Source organism: Aristolochia californica, unplaced genomic scaffold (assembly GCF_029961685.1).
Source record: "Aristolochia californica isolate CCGP_79_NKW_82.1479 unplaced genomic scaffold, dmAriCali1.0.hap1 SCAF_16, whole genome shotgun sequence".
NCBI lineage: Eukaryota > Viridiplantae > Streptophyta > Magnoliopsida > Piperales > Aristolochiaceae > Aristolochia > Aristolochia californica.
The window spans coordinates 22,154,486-22,180,796 of record NW_027181837.1 but is presented as its reverse complement, the minus strand read 5'-3'; the positions used below and the strand labels follow the sequence as shown (position 1 = coordinate 22,180,796).

The following is a 26,311-nucleotide window of genomic DNA, read 5'->3' as shown; positions in this document are numbered from 1 at the left end:
AATATCTTCAAGATGCCACAGGAAGTGCAAATTCCATCTCAATAAAAAAACTAGGAGAGGTTTCGCAGAGAGTTGACAGGTTAACAGAAACAGGACAGGGACGGGTGAGCAAGAGAAGTGATATGTGGTAGGGGCTGAAAACTCCAATCGCATCACCGATCTTAGCAGGGTGAGTTCAAGTTTCTGAACCTGTTACTCTCAAAACTGGGAAAACGAAACCAATTTCGAACCGAAGTTGCGAGAAACCAGGTCGGCAAAGGCGAAGGACATCACTTTCGTTAGGTGTGACCAAGCAGGGATTGGAAACCTATAAATGTCTGCAACAGGGAAGAACACGTGTGATAGCTACCTACCAGACGAGTTTGATTGACAGAGCAGAATGGGGGTAACCACTGAGCTTTTGTCTGAATCAGAAAACAAGAAAGAAAAAAGGCTAACCCACTTTTTCGCATTGATTGAAGGGATGAGGACCAGCAACAGTGCCAAAAACCCCAACACCCGGAAGGTCCCATTCTCACATGGGGTTTTAATTAATACACCCACCCTGGGACCTCCGCTCTTACATCCACTGTCCTGAGCTGTCACTCACCCGGATAAGCTTTCCTGCAAGGAGATAAAAAAAACAGTGTAATGAGCAGAACTGGTTGAGAACACTCGTCAGTTTTCTCAGATGGGCCAGAGTGCCTGTAGTTGCTGTTGAAAATGAGATGAGATAAGGGGTGTCCTAATCATTGGAGTGACATTGGATTATGACACTTCTCCCCAACAACCTCCCTGTTGCAGTCATAAATTTCTCCTTCCAGAGGCTTGAAGCAGGTGATTAAGAAAACAGATCGCTTCAAGATATCAATACAAACAGAAATTTTGACTGAGAGATGAGGTCAGAAGAGAATTAAACACATTTGCAACCCGGCAAACTGCTCACCTGTCATCACTAGTTTCTATAAATCCTTGCTCATGAATCATGCTTCATAAAACATTCAAGATGATAACAAACGAAGAAGGTAAAATATAAGTGCTTTCTTCACAGCATTGATCCTCTAAATAAACAGGTAGCTGTTACACATGTGTCACTGTTAAATGTGGATATTGATATAATACAATAATCTGCTTCTGCTACAAACCACTTTTACTGGGTGCTGTCTCAATCTCCACAATGTGGGAAGCTAACATTACAGAAAAAGGTTGCAACGTGGTAACCCATGGTTCTTTCATTTCAGTAGTCCAAAGACCCCACGGACGTGATTCCAGAACTCAAATTCCTGGAGTCCTGTCGGCTCACGTAATCATCGCAGCTGTTGCTGGAAAGCCTCTGGATTGGAACGGAATTCAGAAGCTCAAGTCCTTGTTTGCCCATCTGCTGCACTTCTTGTGGCGAGAGTATCTTGATACACCAGACGTTGTTCACAAACTCCCTGAACAAGCACATACAAACACACTAGTCAAGACAGATAACCATGTTGGTCAGTGCTCTTCAAATAGGCTGGCACTAGTAAAATAACAATGTTGAGAAGAAAAGAAGGCTCAAGAGACTTTTCCACGGAAGAAGACTCAACATTAAAGAAAGGAAAACTTACTGCCAGGGGTCATCGCCGAGAAGAAGAACATCGTTCTCCCGGTCGACGAATACAAGCTGCCAGCCTGATCTCAGAGGGTCCTCCAACTGGCCTTCAAGGCCAAACATTTGTGCGAGCTCACTGCGCAGCTCATGGTAGCTGCTAAACCTGGTTATGTCCAGTGACCTCCCAAAGGACCCTGACTTGTAAACCTGCTCATACAAATCCAATTCCCAAACAATTTTGCAGGAAAAGAGAATAAAAGTTAAAAATGAATAAAAACGCAGTATTCATACCATAACAAGTCACAGGAAGGTTGCAACTCACCTTCACAAAGGTTCTTGTTGGTGGATTCACATGACCCACATTCTCCGGTGAGTGCAAAAAACCCGACTCTTCTAAGCAGCTTGAAGTCGCTATTTCCTGATTCAGTGAGTAATCATTCCCTGATCCATTCAAATAATTGGAAGTGGCATATGGCATAGATGTTGAATCAGACTCACTACCAACACCCCTGAGGCTTGGCATCCCATTCTGCATATAAAGTGATGAGGAGTCTATATTGACCCCAAAGAGAAGATGACTTTGGTTGGGATCAGTCCCACTCTCTTGGTCAATTGAGCACTCTCTTCCAGGAAATGGCGGCAATGATACAGAATTTGCAGAGATATTTGGCGGTGGTGGAACTAACTGATCTACCCGTGGCAGAATGGGCTGAGTCCCTGAAGGAAGCAATGACTCCACTGCAGCTCTCTTGGGCAACCATGTATTGGAAGGGACTGGTGGGACTGTTCTTGGAAGGTTAAGAAGATTTGACGTGTCATCTGGAGCAAACGATCCTAAAATGCTATGCAAGGGGGAGACACAAGATGTGGTTACTGGATTTCCATTTGAGTCTGGAAAGCTCTGCTGTTGGCACAGCGAGGAGATGTTCTGCAGAGATGGTGCTTGGGACTGAGAAGCCAATGCATGTGCCTGGGACTGAGAAGCAGATGCAAGTGCCTGGGACTGAGAAACAGATGCATGTGTCTGGGACTGAGAAACAGATGCATGTGTCTGGGACTGAGACACTGACGCAAGTTGTGAGAACGTCGAAACTACAGTTGGGACAGGCTGCTGATCAGACAACTGTTGTTGCTGCGGTTGTTGTTGCTGCTGCTGCTGTTGTTGTTGCTGCTCATTAAATGTATGGTGTTGCTGTTGCTGCTCATTAAATGTATGGCGTTGCTGCAATTGTTGAAGAAGGTGGGCCTGAGATTGAACTTGAGACTGGGTTTCATTGATGCTCTGAAGAAAGGTTTGAGGTGATTGAGATTGAGTTTGTTGCAAAATCTGCCTCTGTAATAGAGTAGATCTATTAGGCACAGTTTGAGATTGCTGGAACTGCAAAACAGATGGGGTTGCATGCTTTGTGGGATCGATATTCCTCATCTCCTGAAGAGCCGCTGAAGCCATTGCTTGGTACATGTCAGGTTGCAGACCAAGCATGGAAGCATCAAGCCTTGGCTGCAGCCAAGGGTTAACTCCCATAGCTTGGAAATTCAAACCTTGGATACCACGATCTGACCCATCTCCTCGAAGCCACATAAGAGGACTATTCAAACCAATATCATCATCCCTGCCACCTGCATGGTGTTAAGATGAGCAATATACTTTTTGGTTTGAGTAATAACAAAAACATAATCACTTTTTCCCCCTTTTTTGAGCTTGACAGTTCAAAGAGCAAACCCGGAAGTGAGGGTAGTCCTGGCGGCCATGGGCGTTTAAGCCTCAGAGGAAATGGAGATGGATACATCGGAAATGTTGTCAGAGGTTCAATTTCCCACAATGAGACTCTTGGTTGCCTCTCTCCCGCAGTTGACTCATCCCATCCAACCTGTTAAAACAGGATCATCCAATAATTTTCTAGCAGATTATGCACGATAAAACAATTGAGACAAAAATTTCATGTAAGATACAAAGCGCATGTTTGCGAGCAAGCAATAATTCCATATGCCAGATTACTGCAAAGTGCTTAAGTACCTTCACTGACCGCCAGTATGAGTTAGGCCAACGAACAGGATCCAGGTCACCTATGCCAGTAATTGTGCCCATGTACCTGAAAATAAGAAAATAGTATTACTATCAAGTGTCCCTAAATTATCTAATGCTAAGCAACAAGAACAGTACAATTGCCGAATATGGAACTGTATAAACAGATTCCAGAGCAAAGCAATTTCCAAGTGCTATTTCCTGTGAGACTATGCAGTAATAGACATAGGAAATCAAACGAAAGTATGCAACTAAATGCTGGACCCACCGCCGGACACTTGACTCCTCTGTCTCAAATAGCATTCTGAAGCGCATGCCAACAGAAACACGAGTGTGATATACTGCTTTCACATATTTTGCTAGAGGAATGACAAATTCAGAAGGACTGGCCCTGAAAAAAATTAATTAATTAAATTAAAAATTTTAAAATAAAATAAAAGAAAATTACTTCTGAAATCAACAAAATCATATTCCAAGTTTTGTCAAAACTGCAAACATTTTACCTTGGGTTGTAGAAAATAGTGAAACGACTATTTGTGGCAGCAGCATGGGCAGCTGCAGCAAGCAGCCCTATATGCATGCTGTCACTGGATAAAACAGACGATGGCATAACAGTTTGTGGTCGATTAGCACGCCGAATTCCCAGGAGTAACTGATTCTTTTCATTCCTGATAGAGACAAGCACCACCAAGGCTATCAGGATATCAGAGATGAATGCCAACCATTAAGGAAACAAATGAATAGTCCTGAACATATTACCAGATAAAAAGGACAGAATCGCCAGCAACAAGTCTCTTTGCACTCACAAACACACTCCAGCCTGTCGTAAGTAGATGTCTCTTTGGCTGACCTGCATTCCAAGTAAAATAAAACACAATCGAAACTATTTTATTTTAATTTTTCAAGTGAAAGGCACCCGGGTCATAAGTAAACAAATTAATGGGACAAATACATAAATCTCGCACACAGCCACTTATCGTTCAGGTATTCAACTAAAAGCTATCTAATGAAAATATATCTAGTAACTTTATTGGATCTTAAAAATACAACTTTTAAGTAGAAATCTTTTTCCATGACTCCAAGAACCAAACCCTCAAAAGAAGAGCCACACAGCATCACCACATCAAAAGAAAACGAATGGAATATCAATGACAGCAAACTAGACCAACATGGAGCTTATAAGGACCAGATCCATAAGCATATTAAACAAGTGTCTGATAGTTTGCATTGCTTATATAAGACAGTTATTCAACAAAGAAGCATATATGCTGCAATAGAAGCATCTGTCTCAATATGAAAAGATGCATCTATGCTTCACATTGCCCAATTAAATAATTGTAATAGACATTCCAACATCAAGGAATTTTATGCTCAGATGTAACCAAGTTATATTGAATCAGCCACTAGTGATTGCAGTAAAATCCTGTGTAGCATCATCATCTAACTCTAATGCAATTGCTTTGATTAGTTAGCAGCTTTATCAAAAGGAAAAAGAAGGTGATGTCTTCACGAGTGCAATCTACTACGGAAGAAATATATTGTCAAGTAACTGGTAAACCAGTATAGATAGACATCCTTTGCAGCCTCTCAAGTGTTTTGGGTTATTATCATGACTGAGCCCCCTTCTCTACTCTACGAAATTCCTCATAGTCTCAAAGAAACAACTACAACTACCCCAAGGAATAAAGTCTGCTTTCTTCCACAACAGAAAATTGTAACAAAATTAGAACCTAACAATAGGCATGATAAGCTCTTATGCACAATGAGATACCAGATAACTATTACTTGTGCTTAAAACCGTGCAAACTTACCACGAAATATATGACGAAATTTCCACTCATTATCATGAAGATCTCGAGCAATCAATTCTTGAGCAGGAGGTTGCTGGGTGAAGTCCTAAAGGGAAGAAAACATATACGCAGGAAATCAGTATGAATTCCTAGCAAAGAAGCCATAACCGAAAATATTGTTGAAGCTACACTAGTATCTTACTAATGGAGGAAAAACTTTTTCAGCAGCCCGGCGAGGAACAGAGAACCCTCCATGTGTGCTAGTGTCACTTGCAGTCAATGTCTTACAGAAGTAATTGGTTGGTTGCTTGTTAGGCGTACCTAAATCAGCAGGCAGGTATGCATCCTTTTGCTCTTGCTGGGGGAAACAATTGTGTTAAGGAAAGGAATAGGAACTCTAAACGAATGAGGATGTTGCACCTGACAGAACAGAGGTAAAAAGTAAGAGTAGGAAATACCGGACTTAGAGGTTGCAAGGTCATCTGTGCATATACTTCATCTGTTTCCACATCTGCCTGCATTAGCACATATTATAAAAGCTTAAATCATGAAAAAGATTTCTACAAGATGGATGTAGATACAGACAACTAAAAGCCTACTTACATGCATTGTTATATTGTGAAGTTGACTGATCAGTTGAGGAGGTAAACTTGGATAATTAGGTATATGGGAGTCAACTTCCTTGTTGGTTGAAGCAGCCACCTGCAAAGGAGAGACATCGATCATGAATTAATACAACATATTTACTCAATAATTTTAGAATTACACTCATGCTACGACTAGTTGTTTGCTGATCAACAAACCTGTTCCTCAACACTTAAGATACAGTTAGACAGTTCTCTAAAATAGAAAAAAGATTTAGTTAGACAGTATCATCTTTTCTTAAATTTACATCTGTTGTTACAGTTGAATGGGAAACGTATACTGACCTGCTCACTGTGACCTTGGGGAAAATAGACTACTCTGCTCCCAACAGCCGGCAAAGACACGAGAGGACCAGCACATGCATGCCACAGTTCAGAATTCAGGACTCTCTTTTCTCCTGAGAATTGTACCACACAGCGGTATGCATCAGATGAAAATACTCATATAAGCCCAAATGAGTCAAAAATTTATTTTTTTAAAAAGTAAAGGTTGAAATCTGATCGCTCGACATGCTGAAACACGAATTAAGAAAACATATACAGCAAAATGATGCATCTGTGACCAAGATACTAGCTAGCAAGTAAAGATTTCAGAAGCCATTAAGGAAAAATTTGATAAGATACGGAATTTCAAAGACATAAATATAATTATAATATATCATGACGAAGTAGAGAGACATAAACCGATGATTGCTTTAGTCCTAGGGTTGCTACAAAAATTCGAGATTAATCTGACGTTTTAGCTTGTACATAGATCCCGAACGTGCAAGAAGAAGCACAAAATCTTCTGGACTGAAATAGTCAAAGCAACTGACGGCTAAATAGGACAGCAAAGGCGAGACACAGAGAATCAACAAACAGAAGCCTTACGGGGAGTGCCGACCAGGACAGCCCTTTAGGAATAAGACGGATGCGTGGGAAAAAAAAAAAATCCTGAACTCTAGGGTTGGAGAAGAGAGAAAAAAGAAACATCAAAGGGTAAAGTCTCAGAAATTCAAGTATCTGAAAGTTGCATCATATTGTCAGCCATCATAAGCGGACCGAAAAAACAATTTTTCAGCCACCATCAACCTACCTTCCTGTGCATGATGACCGAAGCCAGATGAGGAGAGCCTCATTTCTGCAGATTCAAGACAAATTTACACAGAAAAACTTGAACTCGTATCAGAATCCAATTCAATACGCCAACTACCCTCAGTAAGTGGGCGTAACCTCGAACGGCGTAACCTTGAGCGTCCACCGGCGCTCCATCCGTCAGAGAACCGTCTCTTTCAACCTCTCCTTCAAAAAGACTGGCATACCTTTACCGAATCTCCTGTCCTAACTACTAACTCCATGAGAAATCCAAAACCGTTTTTTCCTCCGGTGAGCCGCACTTTCACCTCTCCCCTTTACCAACCCCAAATTCCCCTTAGCTCCTCTCCCCGAGATTCATCCAAAACCGGTTCCACTAAAAGAAACACTCATCTTCAGCCTCATCCGCACCTGATCCTGTGCACAGAAACCCTAGTAATCCCAATCTTCAGAAACAGTATCAACCACTATTTCCAACTTCAAAATACAAGCATTTCAGCTCGAAAACTAGCCCAAGTCACCAAAAACCACTACATCCATCTCAAAACCAGTTTAAACTTCAGATCTTCTGCTTGCTCTCCCCAAAACCCTCACAAAGCCAGCTTCTTTAACCAAATCTCTCCCCCACAAACACGCATTCCAACACACACCAAACGCCAAAGAGCCAAAACAGCCACAGCCACACGCCGGCGCCTTAAACTCCTACTATCACCGGATCCTCATCCACAACTTGAGAAACACGCATTCAAACACAAAATCAAACTCCACGCTCACCCACCTCAACCAACCACACGAAGCTCGAAGAACTCCATTTTCTCCGCACACGCTTCCGATCTCCGGCAACAACTTCCGGTTCCACGATTACCGCATGGAATCAAAACATCAGTTGTTTCAAAATCAGCATCAAGCGGAGATAATTTCTTGAGAGTTGGAACGAGAGCTCGAGAGCATCTCGGGCTTTGCAACTTTGGGAAAATTTTCAGCTCTTTCGGATGCTTCCGTCTGCTGCTTCCTCTGCTAACTTCGGGCTTCACTAAGGAAGAGAGCTGGCGCTTCCACCTCTCTCTCCGCCATTATTTTCGCTGCCTTTTATATGTTAAAACGAGAAGGACGAAAGTGTGTAAGAAAAGAGAGGGAGGGGGCGCGAGTGGGGGGACGATAGCCCGCCGCTTTGCTACTTCGCTTTCGCTTTTTCCATCTCAGCTTTTTTTTCACTTTTGTATTCGTTACGTATTTTCCTTTTTTTTATTAACATAAATAAATAAATATAAATATTATTTTTAATAATATAATTACAAATTAATTCCAGTTTTTACCCAATTAGATTCACCACAAAATCGAAAGGGATTCGATGGGAATAGAAGAATCGTATTTTATCCATATCCGTCTCATGTAACATATCAAATAAGTAAAAATTTCGAATAAAAAGTGTCACAGAAGATCGTGTCACATTAGGTACCCTGTTCCTTATTTAGTACTACTTCGGATATTTTATATTTTTTACCCCAAAATATGTCAGACAATATCGATGTACCACATTGCGTACTTATACCTGAGATGCATCGAATAATAATGTGTCATAATGTGACATAATGTGTCATGCTTTGGCAATATACCCATCACCCCATGCTAGTTTATACTCGAGTGTCCAAATTATTAATCTGATAACTTATTTTACCAATTTATCTATTTTTTATAATTTTTTAATTATTATTAATAATTAAAAATAACAAAGTAGAATATATTTGTTTAATATTTTACTAATCTAAAACTCTTAACAAAGCAAAGTTGTTCACGTTTGTCTAATAAAAATCCGAGTAGGTCCCACTTTTTATCTAAAAGAATTTACACTCAATCATAGCCCAAACAAACTCATTATGCCACTCCTTTGCGTCAAAATTACCTGCTGTTGCCACTGTGGACGATGCACTGGCTCACGTTTGGATGAAATCAATTTAAAATAATATTAATAATGAGAAAAAAATTAAAATCTAACATAATCATTCACCGTCTGGGAGCCGCCGACCAACTCACGGCAAAAGAGAGCCGTTTGCAGCCTTTGAGTGACCCCACCACAGTCAATTTGACCGAGTTTTTTGTCAATAAATCGCTGAGTCGAGTTGGAGTGCCGGATCAGACTGAGGCGCGTGAAGGCACGTGACAGTGACAAGACATTCAGAGCTCAAAGCTCTACGCGTACATATATCGGATAATTTTTTTAATTATTTAATTACTGGCAGGCGATTCTCGTACACGCTGCATTATTTCGTATGCCCCACCTGGTTCGCCAATCTCACCCGTCGAATATGTCAGAGACGATCCTCGCCGTTTAAAAGAACTCTTGTCACTAAAAATAACATTTGGTAATGTGAATGAGACGCTGTCTATTTATTTACTATATAATTTATTAAATTATGAGAGTAATTAATATGAATTTTATTTGGTTTTGGTGTAGAAAATGACGGTGAAATAAAATATAATAATAATTTAATTAATATTTATTATGTTTATATTTTTTTATTCTATTTTTATATATTTGGTTTGATCGAGTAAAAATAGATTTTTATCTGCCTATTTATTTATTCATCGTATATAAATTGTAAATAAATGAATGATTAATCATCAAATATCTTCTATTTTTCCAATTAAATAATAAAAATAAACACTTAAAATAGTAACCCACTTGGTACAAGTACACATTTATTTTTTTTAATTTAATAATTTATTATATCTATTATAGAAATTTTACCTATTTATATTAAATTAATATATTATGTAGATTTCAATATAATAATTATTTTATTAATCACTAATAAATACTAATTGCTATTAAAAAATGTTAAAAAGAGTTTTTTTACCTGTGATAATAAAAGTATACAAACTAATTTGACCTTTTTTTACTCGTGTATATAAAAAAAAATTAAGGCATTAATATCATCCAAAAAAAGTTGGCATATTTTCACTCGGGGCAAGTACTTTCCCTCGATATTGTGTTTTTTGTATTTTTGGCTCCAAAAAAATTAGAGTAATTCATAATTGACAAGGTTAGGAAAAAATACATTTAATAAATTACTTAATTTTATAAAAATTATAGAAATTAAATAAATTTAAATTATAAATCACTTAATAATTTATATAAATTACTTAACATTAGCTTAAAATAATAATTTAATTATATATAATTAAACACTAAAGTATTATAATAGGTGTGAAATAAATAGTATAACATTTATTTTTAATAAAAAGGGTAAAATTACTTAATAATATATAATCGAATAAGCTTAACAATGGGGGAGTGCAGGACACAACACTATCCATGACGTCCCGAGCGGTCGCGCTCGCAGATCAATTTATGTTCGTCACGTGCGAGCTGCAGGTGAGGTTCGACGTGCGACTTAGCTACGATAAGTACCGAAGTACATGAACTCCGTATATACGAAAGTGAGGTGCCGGACTGTAGCTTTATTGGTGGCCGTTTGCTTTCCGCCGTCTGCCCCACCACTCAAAGTGGTGGCTGTATCGACTGCTAATGTCAGATATTTTTTTTCACGGGATATCGCTCGCATGGAAGGGCGTACGCGTACGGGGGGGCGTATCAGTGATAACCAAGGTGGTTTCCCCTACCTGATATACTCCGATATTGGCCGATATATCGGATTTTAAGTTTTTTTAATATTACACGTGCCCATGCTGATCATCTTCCGTCACCTTTATTCTCAGCTCGCTGTTATCTCGATGTGGGAGATAGATTTTTGAATTATTGCGTAGAGATTAAAAAAATTAATAAAATTCAAATATCGGCCGTAATTAGTACATTATGGCAATGCCTTGGCCACCGGGTCGTCTCTTTTAGCCCAAGACTTACCCTCGTCCGGTCTCTTGCCTTGAAAGAGAATTGAGTTTTTGCTCATCTCCAAACGATAAATTACACAAATGCCACTAGCAAAGGATTTTCATCACTTTTAGGGTAAATTTTAAAATATTTACTAATATAATTATGTATGTTTGGTGTATAATATAAAGTTTATAGATAATAGAAATATTAAAATTTAATATATAATTATATTTGTTTGTGAGGTATTATTATTTTAAATATTTAGTTATATATGCTTGAAATAGTGGAGAAAATGTTATTTTTTTAGTATCTAAGGGTATAATTGGAAGTGTAAAAGATGAATAATTGAAGTGGGTGGGGATAAGACTGGTTTGGAAGAACTCAATTTAAATCAATAAAACAAAAAAAAAGACTAAATAAATAAATAAATAAACAGCTGGGTTCATGGATAGCGAGAATGGCATTAAATTTTCTCTATGCGGCCTTTTTTGAAAATGGGAAAAGTGATACCTGTCAAAAGCGCAACAGCTCACCGCTAGATTTGTGGGCTCCACCTATCTTTCTTTTCCGGATTTTTCTGACGCGCCCTTGACGAGACACCAAGAGTTAAGCTGATCTCTCCTGCTTTTTCGTTTCCCGTTGGGCCCGCCACCCGGCCACAACTGCCACCGGCCGTCTGCCACCGCCGACAGATCTGCCTACTGTTATTCTTCACGATGTTTGCGTACAGTTAAAAAGTTTCGCTGTTGTTTTTTTTCCCTCCAATACTGTTGAAATTTCACGGATTATCCTAACACGATGCATGGCGTCGTGGATTATTTACAGTTCGATTGTCTAACTGAATCTTCCTCAGTGCATTTTTTCAGTGAGGATCGGACGTCGATCTGAATCTTCGTCGATTTTTTTTTTCTTTTTTCGGTGATGATCGGAGGTCGGCGAGTTCGGATGTGGATCTGGAAGATTGAGATGGATCTCCGAATTATTCAATGAAAATAGTTGGATGTACTATGGATTCGTCCATGACTCAGATTGGAAACAGGAAAAAATTAATAATTGTGAGTTAGATCCTCGAGTCAATCGCGGAATCGCATGAATCTGTGTGCATCAGTGGAGAGTACTTTTTTCCTGTGAGTTTCCGTCCAAGTTTTGTATTAATTTGACGAAATTATGTCTAGATTAGAGCATCGTAACGTGGTGAATTTTCCGATTCGGTCTTTAATATTTTTTCCTACTGCTGTAATCTTAATTATTGAGTTTTTTATCTGGATTTTCCAGGGCGATTCCGACGTCGGCCTGTTTGGAAGTCTATCTGGAAGATCAAGATGGATGTGAGAAGTTGAATTATTCTATTAAAAGTAGAAACCGCTCGATGTTCGGTGGATGCCTTCGACGACTCAGATCGGAAACAGAAAAAAAAATTAATGATAGTGAGTTAGATACTTCAGATACCCGAGTCAGATCGAGGAATCGTATCAATATTCGTGCATCAGTAGAGATTCGTCCGACGAACTCGATTCGCAGCTTCAAGCTCAGAGCTTTCATGAAATGGTGGTTCACTGTTTTGGTAATTTTTCTCCATTGACGAATTAAGCATTACTTTGGGAAATCGCCACGAAAGAGCTTAGTAGCAAGCTTATTTCTTTCTCTGTTATCGATCTGATAGTATGATCTTTGATTCAAGGACAAGTTATTTGTTCTTAGATTTGCTCAAAATATAATTATTCCTTACTCCAACAATCAATTTGTTTATTAACAGATAATAACACTCGACATAATTATATCTGAATGCCCAGAAACATGTTTTGCAGTGATGGAAGCAGGTAATCCGACAACAATCCTGCAGCGGCAAAGGGGAGTGAGTGGTCCCTGAAAGATCCATGGATTCCCCAATACTTGGCATGGGAGAGAAATCTGGGTAACGAAAGAAAAAGGTTGACAGGGGAATTTGATGATTATAAAAGCAATTTTGTGTCTCCTCCACCAAGAGCAGAGCAGAGGATGCTCAGCAAGGAGCCATCACAGAGACGAGGTTTGACAAAAATGCTCTTTAGGCGCATCAGACAGGGGGATCTGTAGTTTCCTTGGTTCTTGCCTTGGGTGACAGGATCAGGGAGTCTTTGCTTAATGCCCTGCTGAGAGTTTACGTTTTCATCGGCTTTTGGTTGACTAACCGATTTAATCAATCATTTCCACATCATTTGGAGTGCTAATGACAGGTATGGGTAGGTGTAAATGTATCTTAATGGTCTGATTGTCAATTCTCTCTCCTCAAAACCTACAAATTATGAAATCTAAATCTTAATTGCGATAATCCTTGAAATACCTGCATTCATCAAAGTTTAGATGCCCCATATGACAAAAACCAATGACATGATTCTTTGATTATAAGGGTGGAATGATCTCAGAAAACACTTTTTTTTCTCTATTGCGTCTAAAAAGTATATTTTAGAAGCAAATCATCTTAAAGCAAAATTTAAAAGGATCCTAACTTTGTGGCATTATAGTATACAAGAATGCCATTTTTCAACAAGAGACTGTTCATAATCTACACAATCAAGGACTCAAATCTAATGATACTTGAATCTGGTGTAAGATCCATCTAAAATAAGCATGAAGAAATATATTATAACAAATATCAAGCACTAACTAACCCATGTTCCCCCTCACCTCTCTTTTTGCCAGGTTAAAAGTAGTAGTTGTTGGATGACTAAGGAAGGTTGAAAATAAAATTCATGATGCTTATAAAAAAGGAATAATGATCCCCACATGGTGCCTCCCATACCCACTGAGAATATACAATCTCTACCCATGAACAAATCCTTTCCTTGTTTCTAAGAGTAACCAACCTTAAAACCTTAAAACTGAATCTTTCTCTCTCTTGGATGGTTTGAGTGATATATATAGGCCTCTATTTGAATCATGTACACATAATGGAGTCTTCTCAAGTAGTAAGTACAAATTGGATTCATATAAAACCGATCTAATACTATTTGTTGCACATGTAAATGTAAATTAGAAGCATTTGGATGCATATGAAATTATTTTTTTTATAGTATGATCAAATACGTTCAATTAAAGAGAGAGGGAGAAAGAGAAAGAGAGAGAGCTAAGTTAGAGGAAGGTGAAATGATGATAGGTAATAAGGACCATAGAAGGGAAGCATGCCATTAAAGAAAACGAGGGTTGATGGGGGAGAGAAAAGGGACCACGAGAGCATTATTAGTTTGAAAACGCAACCTACCTTTAGTTTAAGGACAAAATTTGGACTAATAACCGTATCTTATCCAAGCCAAAAATGGTCCCTAAGTCTTCTTGCATGGGAATTTAAATATAGCCATGGTCAAGTGAGGACCCCCCTTAGTGGCCTCAAACATTATTTTACATCTCGATTAGGAAATTTTGATTTTGGCTTGGTAGATACGGATTAGATCACATATCACTTTACTCCCTTGCAATTGGATTCCACAAAAATGTTATTTGTTTAAGCGTCCCAAGGTGGACATTGAAGTGCTAGTATTCCATTAGTACAAGGTATCACATAGACCTAAGTGAACTTTACATGGATTTGGTGTCCCAAATGGGTTTAAAATTGGCCTTAGAGACAATTTATGCATAACAGGATTGGCACCCGATGCTGGTTTATGTTGACAAAAAAAGGTCCTAAGTGAATGAACCAATTGTAAACTATATGATCGAAGTTTTTTTGTATACTCAGGTCTATAGATAAAACTTTTTTTGTATACTCAGGTCTATAGATAAACTTTTTTTTGTATACACAATTATAATTTTGAATCGATTTGTTAAAATGGCAGGGGAGGGGTCAATTGGAACAAGGATTGAGAACCCCTTCATTCTAGTAACATACTAGGGGAGAGAAACACAGCCCTACAAAACCAAAGGAAGTAGAGGAAGGAGGAGACAATTTTCTTTTGTATATATAGACGATTACATTACAAAACTAGAAACAAAATCTAATTATTACTCCTAATTCAAGGGAAACTATGATTCTACTAAAACAAAAATCTATTGAGGCTCTTCCTCCTAATCTTTTGTGATCCTTGGAAATTCTATGGCATGCTTAATATAACTAGATTCCAATAGTTTTCCTAGGACTTCACGTCACTTGAAATCTTGTTTTTTTTTTGTCCTCACGGTCACACCGTTTTGTGGACTGGATTCCTATGTATGTTGACAAACTCTTAATTGATTAAGCCTAATTGAAATTTGAAAAATAGAGCTGTTGGAGCTCTTAACTAATGAGGACCACTAAACCCTTAGTCGTTTAAGCTAACAGAGCTGAATTTTTTTATATCATCCTCCAATATTCTAAAATGGCTAGTCTAACTTAGAAAAAATTAATAAATATGGGGTCTTAAGCATGTGTCTGAGTATTCATGAGCTTACATTATAATCAAAAAGCCTTTTGAGCCTACTTCTCCTCTATATCTATTTTTCCCATTCCGTTAAGGTCAGTTTGGAACCCCTAGAAAAAAAAAAACTAAATATAGAAGTATAGGCTATCCAAAGACATCAATCCACTAGATCCATAAAATAGTTTTAGTAAGAAAAATTCTTTGGAAGAGAGTAGAAGTGCAATTGGAGATTGCACACGATTAGGCCTAAGAGCCATGAATATCTTTATATATTCTAATGGTAACTAGATTAGTGGATTTTTCCCAAGTAAAATTTATTAGGTGTATTACGATTAAGGAAACATCAAGAACAACAAATTTGGCTTCTATGGTTGTATGTGTTTACTTTGTTTCTTCCATATCCAGTTTAATTGCACTTAAACACTCAAATTTGTATTTTTAGTCTCAACTCAACCCCTCTCAATTTACCCCCTAAACCTTAGGCATTACCTAGGCTGATATATCATCGTATATATATATATATATACGAAAATCAGTTTGGTGTGAAACATGCAAAATGATTATCTCGGACGACTGAGATATCCATTGATCAAACGGTTGAGATAGCCGTTTCGTGTGTGTTTTTCGTATTAGATCAACTCTCTCTCTCTCTCTCGGACGACTGAGATATCCATTGATCAAATGGGCTGAGATAGCCGTTTCGCATGTGCTTTTCGTATTAGATCAACTCTCTCTCTCTCTCTCTCTCTCTCTATGAGGCTCTACCCCTTTCCCTCTTCTTCTTGTATTTTATTTAATTATTTTTAAATTTACATTATTTTCTAATAATGTGAAACAAAATTTATTCATATTTGTATATAGTCTTTTGCCAAATAGTAAATACACTTATGGAATTTGGAAAAAGGCTAAGCTTAAATTTAAATATCATTAACCACAGATAAAATCAGTTAAGAGGGAAAATAGAAAGAGAAGGATGTTGACTATTGGGCCTTGCAGACGGTCAGAAGGATGAAGATTAAAGAGGTAAGAGGGTAAGACTTGGCTTACTCGTCGAAGCACCAAGCCTTCATAAAAGCAGTGGAATGGACATCTTGGGCCAATGTCCTGCTCGATAGAACCTGCCCATACTTTGAAAGAGATAAATATAGCCCACAAACAGCTCAATAAGAAAATTATCGTGGTAATTTTTTTCGCTGGGCCTGATCGATGGACCCTGCCCATACGTCGCAAGAGAAAATTTGGAGGGGAGAAGCGATATCATTTCAGTTCCCGTGTCACCGTGGCTCCGGTTTATCTTCCTGCGTTTCACCTTCTCCTGACTAGCCTTTTCTGCTTCATTTGTTCCTTGCTGCGGAGCTCTTGTTTTCTCCCGGAAAATCTCTACTCTAAGCAGAAAGGGTGCCAAAAACTCTTTTGGGTATGTAGTTCTCTTGTTTTAATTTTTCCATGAACTCCACTTTTCCCCCCAGTAACTCGATTTTCTCCCTTCTCATTCCGATTCTTTTATCCTTGTCAAATCTAACATGTTTTCGGAAACAAGGAACTACAGCTCGTTCTCTGTGTGGCTGGTCGTTTATAGAGCTCTTAAGCGAAAGAGCTGACATAATTTGTTACAGACAGTTGTTTTTGTCAGTTATTTGGCGTGTAGATAATGAGTTTATTGGGTTTGAACCAGAGTGGGATGCTTATTAGTTGTTTACTCTCGTGGCTGTTTTCTCCTTTCTGCATTGTTTTGACAACTTTGAGAAAGAATGAGACATTAGTGGTATGGTACGGGACTAATTAGTGATGTGCGTTGCATCACCTGATGTGAATATTGTAAATTATTAGATTAATGCGTATAAAAACTAACTGTAAAAAAGTTCAGTGTATATAAAAATCATGTCATTTAACGGCTTGCAACTAGTAAATTCTCACTTGTTCCGTTGCTTGCAGAGGCCCTCCTGCTACCGGTTTCTAGTCCTCCATTCAAGAATCTTCACGGATATGTATGTAATGGCTATAGAATGCAATGCAGCTTCACTGAAAAGTTAAGGTGGATATTCTTTCTCATGAAATGGCATCTCTTCCACTGCCACGGTTCCATCAGGGTTTGTTCCATACTTCTGTGAAGATATTTTCTCAATGCTCTGTGGGGTTTTTATCTCATATGGTTAACAGAATTTTAACTTCTCTCCTTTGAACAGATAAAGCTTTTCGCTGTTCTTCTAATGGGTCCGTTGTTGGAATCCATCAGTCTCAACGATTTCAGGTATGCAATGATCTGTAGTAACTTGTGGAGGTTGTACTGCGTTTCTAACTTTAGTGGTTGAAAATATTCATGATTTAGTCACTACTGAACTCTTTTCTTTCCATTTTCCTTTGGCAATATATACAGTTATTTGATTCATTTCTGATGAGGAAGGTGCAACTAAATTTTGGGTCCTCCTACTCCTCACATTCAAGGAGGCCTAGTCTTCTTCCACAAATTAAATGTGAAAATAAAGATGATGAACATGTGAAGCATATTAAAGTTGAGCGTCCCCCATACTCTAGCTATATGGATTCCACATCAGGACAGCTTGAACAAGCCTCAGGTGCTCGAGCTGCTATACCTTTGCCAGAATACTGGCCTGAAGGTACAGGTAGCAAGGTCAGAGCTGCCCGAGCCCCGGAGCCATCAGGTAAGTCAGAAGGAGTTTCTTCATATGGGAAAAAGCCTGGTAGCAGAAGAAAGAAATATAAGGAAAGTGCAGCTGCCACAGGGTCCACAGAACAAAGTGTAGTGTCAACTGATTTATCTGAAGATGAAACATTAAATGATAGCACTGATGATAAAAAAGATGAATCAAGTGAATATGTGGTCTATCAGAGTGAACCGGAGGAAGAGAACTTGAGTCCTTATGCTTTAGACAAAAAAATGGGTCGGCCCCATCCCTTTATAGATCCGAGTGTAAAGAAGCCAATTGAAGAGCCTCTTACAAGTGAAGAACTCTGGTGGAATTGGCGAAAACCAGACAAACAACAGTGGTCTAGGTGGCAAAGGAGGCGGGCAGATGTTGAAACGGTGAGTCAAATTTTAAGTGAGGCATTCTCTCTATATACCATGGTACACTAGCTTTTTAGTCGATATATAAGATGGTTTCACCTCCTTGGATCACCATCTGAAGTGATTGGTCAAAATGAAGCAAGCTATATTAATACTTAAGGGGAAAGTCCTATTCCCTTTGCCATAGCCTCCAAGATACATAGAGTACTCAACATTCATCATCTGATGGCCAAAATAGTTAGTACCCTCTGATCAACATGACTACTTCTAGTGCATCCATTGTGTGGCCTAGCAATTATGCATACTTGCAATGTCTGCCTTACACTTATCACCTTGATGCAGTGGACTTCTGGCTCACTGTTAATTTTTCTCTAGTGTAATTGCTTTTTTTTTTTAAATATAGTGTAATTGCTTTTTGATGCAAAAGAGGAGCTGTACTGATTTTGAATGGAGATTGTTGCAGGTTTTTGCCAAGGCCATGGCAGAGACGGGGCAAATAAAGCTTTATGGGGATCATCCAACAATAACTGAGACTGCCCTCTTGAGGGCAAGACGACATGTATTCAAAGAGGAAAGGTTAGGGACTTACAAAAAATTTCTTCAACAAAATCTTTATTGCATTTTTTTATTTGAATAATGAGTGAGAATTTATTAAAAGAAGAGGAGAAACCGCTTACAAATAAGCACCCCTACGAACAGTGTAGGGAGGCTACTGAACTACAAGAGAATTACATAAGACAAAAGGAAAGAGAAAAAGGAAAACAACAATCAGATAGATATCAAGTCTCAGGAAATTCAATAGTCAAATTCAAGCATGAAACCCCCTCATAGACCAGGCCATCAGTTGCACTGTTCATTGTCCAAGGGATGTGGGACCAAGAGACTGATTTGGTATTTCAGATGTCAAGAATCTCTTCTGTTAAGTTGTGAAGCCTAATTAACGCCTTACGCAGAGCCCACGCTAGATCTACGATATATTGACTATAGTTTCATTAAGGGTAGTTGGGGTGCTTAATTCGGTTGCCCTAATTTTCTTTTTATATTTGGGGGCGTTGTTGTTAGGGTATTATCACCCGGAGTAAGAGCACCAAGGATAATCATCAGTTGCGGTTGTGATAGGTTAGAGAAGCGATTTCTCTTATAAACTATTTCATTATTATAGTGGGACTGCAGCGGTGGAAGACAAGATGTAGTCTCACCTTGAGGCGAACTTGTATAAATCTTATGTTTTTCTTCGTACTTGTTCTTCCCTTTTTTGCGTTTATTATTATTGCTCTCGCTACTCTATAATTAGGGCGCTTAATTCCTATCATCTTCAACCAAATAAAGGAACCGCCAAGGGGGAGGGACTCCCTTTTTGCACCAGCTAATTACCGAAGTTGAGTCAACTTCACTCGCCAAAGGAAGGGAAGTGTGGTCGCATGCAAGTTTGATGCCGTGGAGAAGAGCAAAGGTCTTTGCCACCAAGAGTCTTTAGAACCCAAAAGACCAGCATAAGCAAGGATGAGTTGGCCTTTAGAGTCCCGCAACAGACCACCAAAACCTATGGGACCAGGGTTTCGCTCCCATTGCCATCAAAATTGAGTTTAATGAAGCCATTACGTAGGGGGCACCAAGGGAAGGGGGCTTTGGATGCTAAGGACTGAGAGTGGTGATAGTAAACCAGTTGAGTTGGATGTGGGAGGTGGTAAAGTCATCCAGCTTACCCCTGCTATGGAGCTAGGATAGAGTTAGTGTTGTAATCTTCTCAATCACCACACTAGCAGTCAACAACTCATCTTTAAAGAGTCTATTGTTCCTCCTTAACCAGAGGCTCTAGGAAATGATAGCCAACACAATTTTCTAGAGTAATATGCCATAGTGGGGGAGGGGGAGCAGAGCATATTGGGAGCCAAAGGCCTTAAGAGAATGAGGAAGGTAGAGGCTAATGTTGGGATTAGCCTATTGGCTAATGATTAATGCTTTTATTTGATTGAATGTTGGGATTTAGAAGTGTTTGATGATCCCAATTTAAGGAAATTTCTCAAATCTGCCTACGTCATCAACCTAATGTTTGAGTCATCATCCAAATAGCCTACGCCATCCTGATTTCTTGAAATTAGGTCATCCTTTCATCGATTTATAGTCTCAATTGGTAGAATTGATCACTGTTGGTTCTAAATTGAATGAATTGGGTGCTATATTACCCTAATTGAATTCGGTGTGGGGCCCACTTGACTACGCAAACGTAGAAATTTGAGGAAAATGCTTCCCTTTGGTTAATTGACGCTCTAGAGTTGAAGAGCAAATATGGAAGAGTCTTACATGACTTTCACAATAAGAAGCCAAGAAGGTCTTATAGAAGAGTTTCAGTTTAAAGGTGTTTTAGTTATGTTAGTCTTTTATTTATATTGAATTATTTAATTATGCTAGGACTTAATCTTTAAGTGTTAAAGTTTGGGTATAATTGGGACAAGGGTAGTTTAATTGTAATTAGACTCTACTACTTTTCTCTATTATAAATAGGGGTTTAGGTCAATGAAGTTTTTCTCTTTTTCATAAATTTAACAGAATTAGGGGAAGAAATGTTGCCAGACAAAAGATGAGAACAGGATTCCCAATAGAAGATGATCGATGGATTTCTTTAGCATCATTACAGAGACGGCAAAGGGAATTTACGATGTACGTACCTCGTCTTTGAAGTTTGCCATATGTTATGATGTTGTTTCGAATAGCACACCAAACAAAGAACACAACTTTAGGCGGCCCTGACAGTTTCTAGGCCAAAGAAGCAGCAACAACAGTCGTTCTAAGCGGAAGAATTATATGATTATTGTACGAAGCTACTGTGAAACTGTCATCTACCAAGCCTTTTCAAATAATTTGATCATCATCCAAATGGTGAATATATTGGGAGTCAAGTAGGCTCATGAGATTGCTCGCACTTTCTACCACATTGTCTGAGAGACTCCTTCTCAATCTAACAGTCCTGAGTGGAACTATCTATGTGCCAAACTAATATCTTTGTTCCTTTAGAGGGAGAAGACATTGGGAAGGGTGCATGCAAGATTCCTATCCCCACAACTTCATCAGGTTGCCAAAGCGGACCTTGAATCTAATGTTGTCTAGCACAGAGGGTTGGAGCTTCATGATGGTTTTCAACCGTGGGGACTTGCAGTATGCAGAGCAACATCCGGAGGACAAATCTTACCATGGAAGCATATTTTGGCGCAACTTACCATCCTCCATGATGCATTTTTATCCTGGACGAATCGCCATACCCATTTTGCCAGCAAAGTGTCCTTCATGCTTTTGATTTTGCGAATGCTCAATCCTCTCTCTTTGGACACAAACCTCATCCCACTTGAGTATGTGGTACTTGCGGGTATTGGAGGAACCTATCCCCAAAAATCTTGTTTCAATTGACTCGATTTTATTGGCAATAGTAATCGGGCACTTAAAGAGATAAAGGAAGTAAAACAGCTGGCAGTGAGAGTAGCCTTTGCTAGTGTGAGTCTACCTACCTTGGAAACTCGCCTTTCCAAGTAGATAGCCTCCTGTCAAGCTTTTTACAAAATGGGAGTGCAAAGGGCCTAAGGACTCTTAGGGGTGACGGAGAGACCAAGATATGTGATTGGGAAGTCAGCAGCTTGGCATCCGAGGATGTCCACCATTTGGGAAAGGATCTTGGGGAAGATGAATACCATAAATCGCTGACTTCTGCCAATTAACCTTCTGACTGGAGATGATCTCATAGAATACCAGAATTGCTTTAAAGTTAATTACTTGATTGATTGAAGCTTTGCAGAGGCAGAGTGACATCTACATATTGTAAATGGGGAATGTCCAAAGAATCAGGATTTGAAATAGGACTCAACCAGCCCTTATCTCTAGCATGAGTGAAAAGAGTACTAAAGCTTCCCCCTTGCATATGTTAAGTAATAATCCCACATGGATTAGTGAGTAGAAAGATGTTGAGTTTATTAGTTGGAAAATAGGTTTCCTAAGTTGGCTAGTCATTTTGGGATAGGCCTTGGACCCAACTTCACATGGTAAAGAGCATGTACTCCTATGTGGGTCTCCACCCAAATTATCTACATGTAGACCCACAAAAAGGACCTACACGTTAGGGGGAGTGTTAAGGAATAATCTCACATAGATTAGTGAGTAGAAAAATGTTGAGTTTATTACTTGGAAAAGAGGCTTCCTAAGTTGGCTAGACATTTTGGGATAGGCCTTAGACCCAACTTCACACACCCAAATTATCCACATGTGGAGCCACAAAAAGGGCTACACGTGAGGGGGAGTGTTAAGTAATAATCCCACATGGATTAATGAGTAGAAAGATGTTGAGTTTATTAGTTGAAAAGGAGGTTTCCTAAGTTGGCTAGTCATTTTGGGATAGGCTTGGACCCAACTTCAGAGCATATTTTGTTATCTTCATTATTTTATTGGTTTTTAATTATTATTAATAATAATAACAACAATAATAAAATTATTATTATTATTATTATTATGTTAGTAGTTGTCATAATAATCACTGTAATAATTATAATAATTATTACTATTGTTATTACTGTCATTATATTATTATGATTATGGTGGTGATGATGATGATGATGATGATGATTATGCCTTTTGATGTTTCCTTCTCTTATCATGTTTCACATGTCATAGTTTGTTGTAGTTAGTATTTCTGGCAAGATTTGAAGAATTAGACTAACTGTGACTGGATCAAATATTCAGATTGAAAGCTGAGCAGGAAAGACTGGAAAGAATAGGTCCTATAGCTTACTATTCTGAATGGGTTAAAGCATGGAAGAGGGACACTTCACGTGAGGCAGTGCAAAAGCATTACGAGGAGACAGGTGAAGATGAGATTGACCAACTCATGACAATGTTCTCGCATCAAACGGCTGCAGAGTATCGGATCATGATGGGCACTGATATTCGTATAAAGCGAGATCCATTAGCAATGAGAATGAGGGAGGATCAAATAAAGGAAAGTATGGACTACCCTACTTTAGAACTAGAAACTTGTCTCAACTTACATATTTCATTATTTGTTGGACCATATAATTATATTTTTGTGAATGTCATGTTGTGCATGGTAGTTGATGTTTCAGATTGTTCTTAAAAAAAAAAATCTTTTTTTGACTTCTATTAAGCATTGAGCTTACGGCCCAGGCCCACAATTGTGCTGCATTACTCCTTACAGATACTCTGTCAAACTGTGTTTGGTCATACTCCATACAATGCATATATATGCGATATGTCCTCTTGCCACTTGAAGAGGGCACTATTTGAGAAGTAGCCCTTTCTTCATACGCTTTTGCTTATAATTAGCAAATATTGTATGAAAAAACTGGAATTCATATGCTGATCAGTTTTTCTTGTTACCCAACAACTTGGTTGAAAATTGTGTCTTAACTACCCAATGGTGGCCTGCAGTTTGGGGAGGAGATCCAGTTTACCCAACTATAAATTATATTCAAGATCCAAATGAAGTAATAGACTACAGGGGTCCAGACTTTCATGAGCCGACACCGAATATGCTTTCCTATCTTATGGAGGTACTACGATTAACCTCAGAATCTTAGCATGTTTTATTTTCTCAACCTTCAGTCAGATGATAGTCACATTTACAGCATTCTAGATATGTAATGTTTGGTGACTACCTTTATGTATTGCCTTTCCTTCATTTATATGCAACCATAGAGACGTGTCGCTAATCATATATGGGAAGTATGCTGGTTTATCTTTCTCGATCACATAAATATGATGTTTCTATCTATTTTTGATATTAATGTATTTCACTTGAGTTCATTAAAAACTGTTGCATCTCAGCATGGAAAAATCATATCAAGGGAGGAGCTTCAGAAAATTCTGAGCAAGGAAAAGTCGGAAGAAGTTGAGGTATTGAAGTTTGCATTAACTATTGATTTGCTTATTTGCTATTCTCATAGCACTGATTAACTAATCCTGTTTCATTCGAATTGGAGAAACAGATCACAGATATAGATGAAGCCATGGCAAAAGCTGTTGACATTGGAGAAAACGATGTGAGCTATGCATGAAAGTCTATCTATTTTTTTGCTTTGCTTTTCTTCTGTCATTTACTTTCCTTATTTCTTTTTAGCTTCCTCAAAGGTGGCTTCTTGGTAGTTAGTTTTTGCGTCTTCATGTTTTTTTTTTTTTTTGCTCTAGGATGAGGGAGAGGATAGTGATATTGAAGCAGAAGAAGTAGCTGATGAAAAATTAAACCGCAATTGGAGTGTTCTAAAGAGTACTCCTGAGCTTCGCAAGTCGAAGGTGGGTGTCTCTCTCTCTCTTTCTCTCTAAAGAATTTGCAAGTTCATTATCTGAATTAGCAAACTGAATTCCTAGCTTTTCAATTTATTCTACCAGTGCTATTTGTCTACTTCAACTGCATATTTCTTAGATGCCATTTAGTCGTTGGAGATTCTAATCAAATGAAGCTCTAAGGTGCTTGTGATTTTCATTGCCCATTTTCAATGAATGAATAAATGAGGTGGACTACTGACAAGATTTCTGTAAATCCTATAGAAATAATGTCCACCTCAGTCATGGCCACATGGCCATATAAGGTAAGCGTCTTTCTGTGAGCAGCATTCATAATAATTTGCACCCTAGTAGACTGAAGTCATCATCTCCACTACTTCCATCAATCTTGGGCTGTCCATAACATGAAGTGAAAACTTACTTCTGAGGTCGTTGCCACAGTGCACTTGGGCTTTCCTTGAAGAAACCCCAAACTATTCTTCTTTATCTTGATCATTCTCAGATCCTTGTCACATTTTTTGGGAGTCTCTTCCTTGCTCAAATCTTCTCACTACTTCCATCAATCTTCCTCAAGATCTTGAGGAGCCTAGGGAGCTTACGAATGGAAGTATCGGCAATGGCTTCTAAGTGAATCATTCAAGAGTTCATGCTATGTGACTTAAGTGACAGCTTCCTACAATTTGTTAACCTCTTATGTCTCTACGCATTAAACTTAAACTTTGGGTTTCTTTTTTCTGTTTAGGAAAAAAAGAAAGACAGTCCCATGACACTGGAGGAAGCGGTAGACGATTCGGAGAACTTAACTGATTTCCTTCTGGATTTTGATGAGGATGAGTAGAGCATTGTTCTGGTTGCTGTAGGAGTTTTTGAAATGGCTTGATAAGTGCATGACCACTTGCAGGTAGCATGCTGCCAAATTGTATTTATGCATTCCTTGTTGAAGATGAAACTTGCAGGTGTAGAAGTCTGAACTTTTATGATAGAATACAGATCAGACTTGCTAATCTGTGAAATTTTTCATTATTTCCTAACTGTCGTTTTGTTTTATTTTCTTATAATGGCACAAACAGTCCCTAGATAAGAATTCATTTAGAACCCAAATGCATAAATAGTTGCTAAGTAAATTACCCTCGTTTCTTGTAATCATCGACATAGATTTGTTCGTATTGGCCTTATTTCCTTGTCTTTTCTTGCATTTCATAATTTAAAAAAAAAAAAAAAAAAACATTCAGCAAAACCGATGAACTAAAAGCTTTGGATTACTTCCAAATAAACACGACATCAACCCAGAACCAAAACCCCATAGAAAATTAATTAAGAGGCAGCTGTGTCTCTCCACCCATCTTGCCACAGGCCTTTCTGAGCCACTTCACATGCTTTTTACATCTGAACCGCTTTTCCTATCATGAAATCTTTAATTTCTTAATGTAGCCACGAGTCGGTCCGAGGTTCCGATTTGCAACCAGGCTTGGCCTGGTCTAGTTCAGAAAAAACTGGGTCGGATGTAGCGGTCTACTTGTATTTTTTATTATTAAATTGATATTTTAATTATTAAATGGTCTCACATTAAATAATTCACATAGATGATTTTAAAATAATTATTAGCCGTATTTATAAAAAAGGGTAATTAAAAATTTAAATGTAACAAATACATAGATAGATGGTAATTATATTAATCGGGCCGTGGAGTGTGGCTCG

At 38.4% G+C, this 26,311-nt stretch overlaps 2 protein-coding genes across 3 annotated transcripts; one reads left to right on the top strand and one right to left on the bottom strand.

Moving 5' to 3' along the window:
• Positions 1-1,005: 1,005 nt before the first annotated feature.
• LOC137953882 (auxin response factor 6-like) lies at positions 1,006-8,178 on the bottom strand. The gene is made up of 14 exons (XM_068801422.1): positions 7,097-8,178; positions 6,307-6,419; positions 5,981-6,079; positions 5,836-5,892; positions 5,580-5,735; positions 5,399-5,483; positions 4,347-4,437; positions 4,091-4,255; positions 3,856-3,978; positions 3,579-3,654; positions 3,285-3,432; positions 1,884-3,181; positions 1,578-1,768; positions 1,006-1,415 (listed from the first exon to the last, which is right to left on the bottom strand). The coding sequence occupies exons 1-14, from the start codon at positions 7,137-7,139 to the stop codon at positions 1,217-1,219; spliced, it is 2,844 nt and encodes a 947-aa protein (XP_068657523.1). The 5' UTR covers positions 7,140-8,178; the 3' UTR covers positions 1,006-1,216.
• Positions 8,179-11,765: 3,587 nt separating this feature from the next.
• On the top strand, positions 11,766-26,039 carry LOC137953743 (protein PLASTID TRANSCRIPTIONALLY ACTIVE 12, chloroplastic). 2 transcript variants are annotated; one of them, XM_068801237.1, is made up of 13 exons: positions 11,766-12,057; positions 12,206-12,494; positions 12,739-13,146; positions 17,239-17,393; positions 17,490-17,554; positions 17,681-18,349; positions 18,795-18,907; positions 23,057-23,316; positions 23,762-23,883; positions 24,158-24,226; positions 24,319-24,372; positions 24,518-24,622; positions 25,356-26,039. In XM_068801237.1, exons 4-13 carry the CDS (start codon positions 17,360-17,362, stop codon positions 25,449-25,451), a joined length of 1,587 nt encoding a protein of 528 aa, XP_068657338.1. In that variant the 5' UTR covers positions 11,766-12,057; positions 12,206-12,494; positions 12,739-13,146; positions 17,239-17,359; the 3' UTR covers positions 25,452-26,039. The 2 variants fall into 2 exon arrangements, with proteins under 2 accessions (XP_068657338.1, XP_068657337.1); XM_068801236.1 differs by lacking the exons at positions 11,766-12,057; positions 12,206-12,494; positions 12,739-13,146 and adding an exon at positions 16,563-16,720.
• Positions 26,040-26,311: the final 272 nt, after the last annotated feature.